The 2,500-nt window shown below is 28.8% G+C and overlaps 1 protein-coding gene across 1 annotated transcript in view; it reads right to left on the bottom strand.

Annotated features, from left to right (window-relative positions):
* Positions 1-2,500, bottom strand: part of LOC138863215 (nephrin-like) — a 70,884-nt gene that overhangs the window by 60,258 nt on the left and 8,126 nt on the right. The window contains exon 2 of the mRNA XM_070127385.1: positions 1,379-1,481. Within this exon, the coding sequence (XP_069983486.1) occupies positions 1,379-1,481 (103 nt within the window). The remainder of the gene's footprint in view (positions 1-1,378; positions 1,482-2,500) is intronic.

The raw sequence follows: 2,500 nt of genomic DNA, 5'->3' as shown, positions 1-2,500 counted from the left end.
CTAATAATGGTGGTGATAATGATGATATTAGCAACAGTATCAATGATAAAGGTAAGTATGGTGTAAATGGTAAAACTAATGATATAAAAAAAATTAGTAGTGATAATGATGATTGTGATGACTGTCTCAGTTAATTGATTATAAGCATCTTAATATAAGTAATCATGATAGTCATGATGAATGTTAATTCTGGTAATGATAAAGGTGCCACCAGTCATAATGAATAAATAATTGAAAATGTCAACAATAATGGTGATAATAAAAGTGATGATGATAATGATCATAATCATAATAATGTTAAAAGTAATGGTAATGGCAGTGATAATGATAATGATAATAATAATGATGATGATGATGATGATGATGGTGATAAAGGTGATGATAATGGTAGTGATAATGATAATGATGATGATGATGAAGTTAATGATAATGATAATGATAATGATAATGATAGTGATAATGATAATAATGATGATAATGATAATAATAATGATGATAATGATGATAAAAATAGCAATGATAATAACGATAACGACAATACCCGTTGTTTATTTATTATGATACCTCTGACTATAAATTTAAGGAAGATTTAAGGTGAGAATTCACTTTAAAACATAGAGATAATCCTCCACCTTTTATCATCGACGATTTAAAGTTATCTAGCGAGAAATAGGAAGAGGTAAAAGGGTTAAAATGTTAAGTGTCAACAGCGAAAAAAGGGTTAAGGCAAGACCTGGTCATAGAGTTTAAAATAGCCTGTGAAATTATTAAAAGGTGAAGAGGAAAAGAGGAATTTTTTAGGGTTTAATAAAGAAGAGAAACATATTACGGCATATTAGAAAATTATTATTAAAATATTAGGAAATATTAGAAAATATTAGAAAATATTAGGAAGGATAACGTAAAAAAGGATGAGATCGCTATAATAAAAAAAAAAAATGAAATTTCGACGAATGAAGTTCATCAAGGAGAGAAAATTGGGTGGGAGGAACAAGATAGCAGTCATGAACACCTGGGTATTGTTCACGACGAGGTGGTGTGTTGCGGGGACGGTGAGGTGGAGGTAAGAATGAACTAAAAGAATGAAAGACTATCAAAAGTGCATATTCATGTATTTATCATCTTCATCATTATCATTATCATCATCTTCATCATTATCACCATCATCACCATCATCACTCACACAATGGTGTATAAAGAATTTGCATCACTCCCACAATACACTTTAAATTAACCAAAACCTTTGTTAATAAATTCTTGCCTCCACGACCGTACAAATACACTTGTACATAAGTTCATTTATCTCTCTATCTAGAGAATGGAAAAGTGTATAAAGAATTTGCATCACTCACACAATACACTCTGAATGAACCAAAACCTGCGGGTAATAAATTCCGTACAAATACACCTGTACATAATTTCACTCGAGAGTCCACAGACATTTTAGTCTTGGAAAGTGTGCTCAAGTCTTTCATTTCATGCTATAAGAGATAAGTACATACTAAGATCGTTTCCTATTCAGATCGCTCATAATTTATCATGGTTCTCTGCTTCGTTTTTTTTTATTTTTATATAGCGTTCATTTAATCATTATTCAAAGCCTTGGGAAGATAAAAGCTTTTGCATACAACTCAAAGGAAATTATTATCTACACTGCATTCAGGTTGAATTTAATAGCACGAGATTTGGACTGTCTTAATTTTGGCTTCTGATGTGTATCTAATATTTGTTTGCACACTCTCTAAGGTTTATGAATCAGCCAATAACGTTGATTAATTTCTCAAATAAATCTTGATAATAATGCGAATTCTAATATCTGTTTTGATGTGTATCACGAATTCTAATATCTGTTTTGATATGTATCTAATATTTATTTGCACACTCTCAAAGGTTCACAAATCAGCCAATAACGTTGATTAATTTCTCAAATAAATCTTGATAATAATACGAATTCTAATATATGTTTTGATATGTATCACGAATTCTAATATCTGTTTTGATGTGTATCTAATATTTGTTTGCACACTCTCAATTGTTCACGAATCAGCCAATAATCTTGATTAATTTCTCAAATACAACTTAATAATTATGCGAAAACTAATATCTGTTTTGATGTGTATCTAATATTTGTTTGCACACTCTCTAAGGTTCACAAATCAGCCAATAACGTTGATTAATTTCTCAAATACAAGTTAATAATAATTCGAATTCTAATATCTGTTTTGATATGTATCACGAATTTTAATATTTAATTAATAATTAATCATTAATAATAATTAATAATTAATAATTAATCATATATACCTAATATTTGTTTGCACACTCTCAATTGCTCATAAATCATCCAATAACGTTGATTAATTTCTCAAATACAAAATAATAATACGAATTCTAATATCTGTTTTAATATGTATCACGAATTCCAAAATATGTTTTGATGTGTATCTAATATTTGTTTGCACAATCTCAAAGGTTTATAAATCAGCCAATAGCGTTGATT

The sequence above is a fragment of the Penaeus vannamei genome, chromosome 11 (assembly GCF_042767895.1).
Source record: "Penaeus vannamei isolate JL-2024 chromosome 11, ASM4276789v1, whole genome shotgun sequence".
Lineage (NCBI taxonomy): Eukaryota > Metazoa > Arthropoda > Malacostraca > Decapoda > Penaeidae > Penaeus > Penaeus vannamei.
Note: the sequence above shows the minus strand (reverse complement) of the source record. Positions and strands in the feature narration are given on the sequence as shown.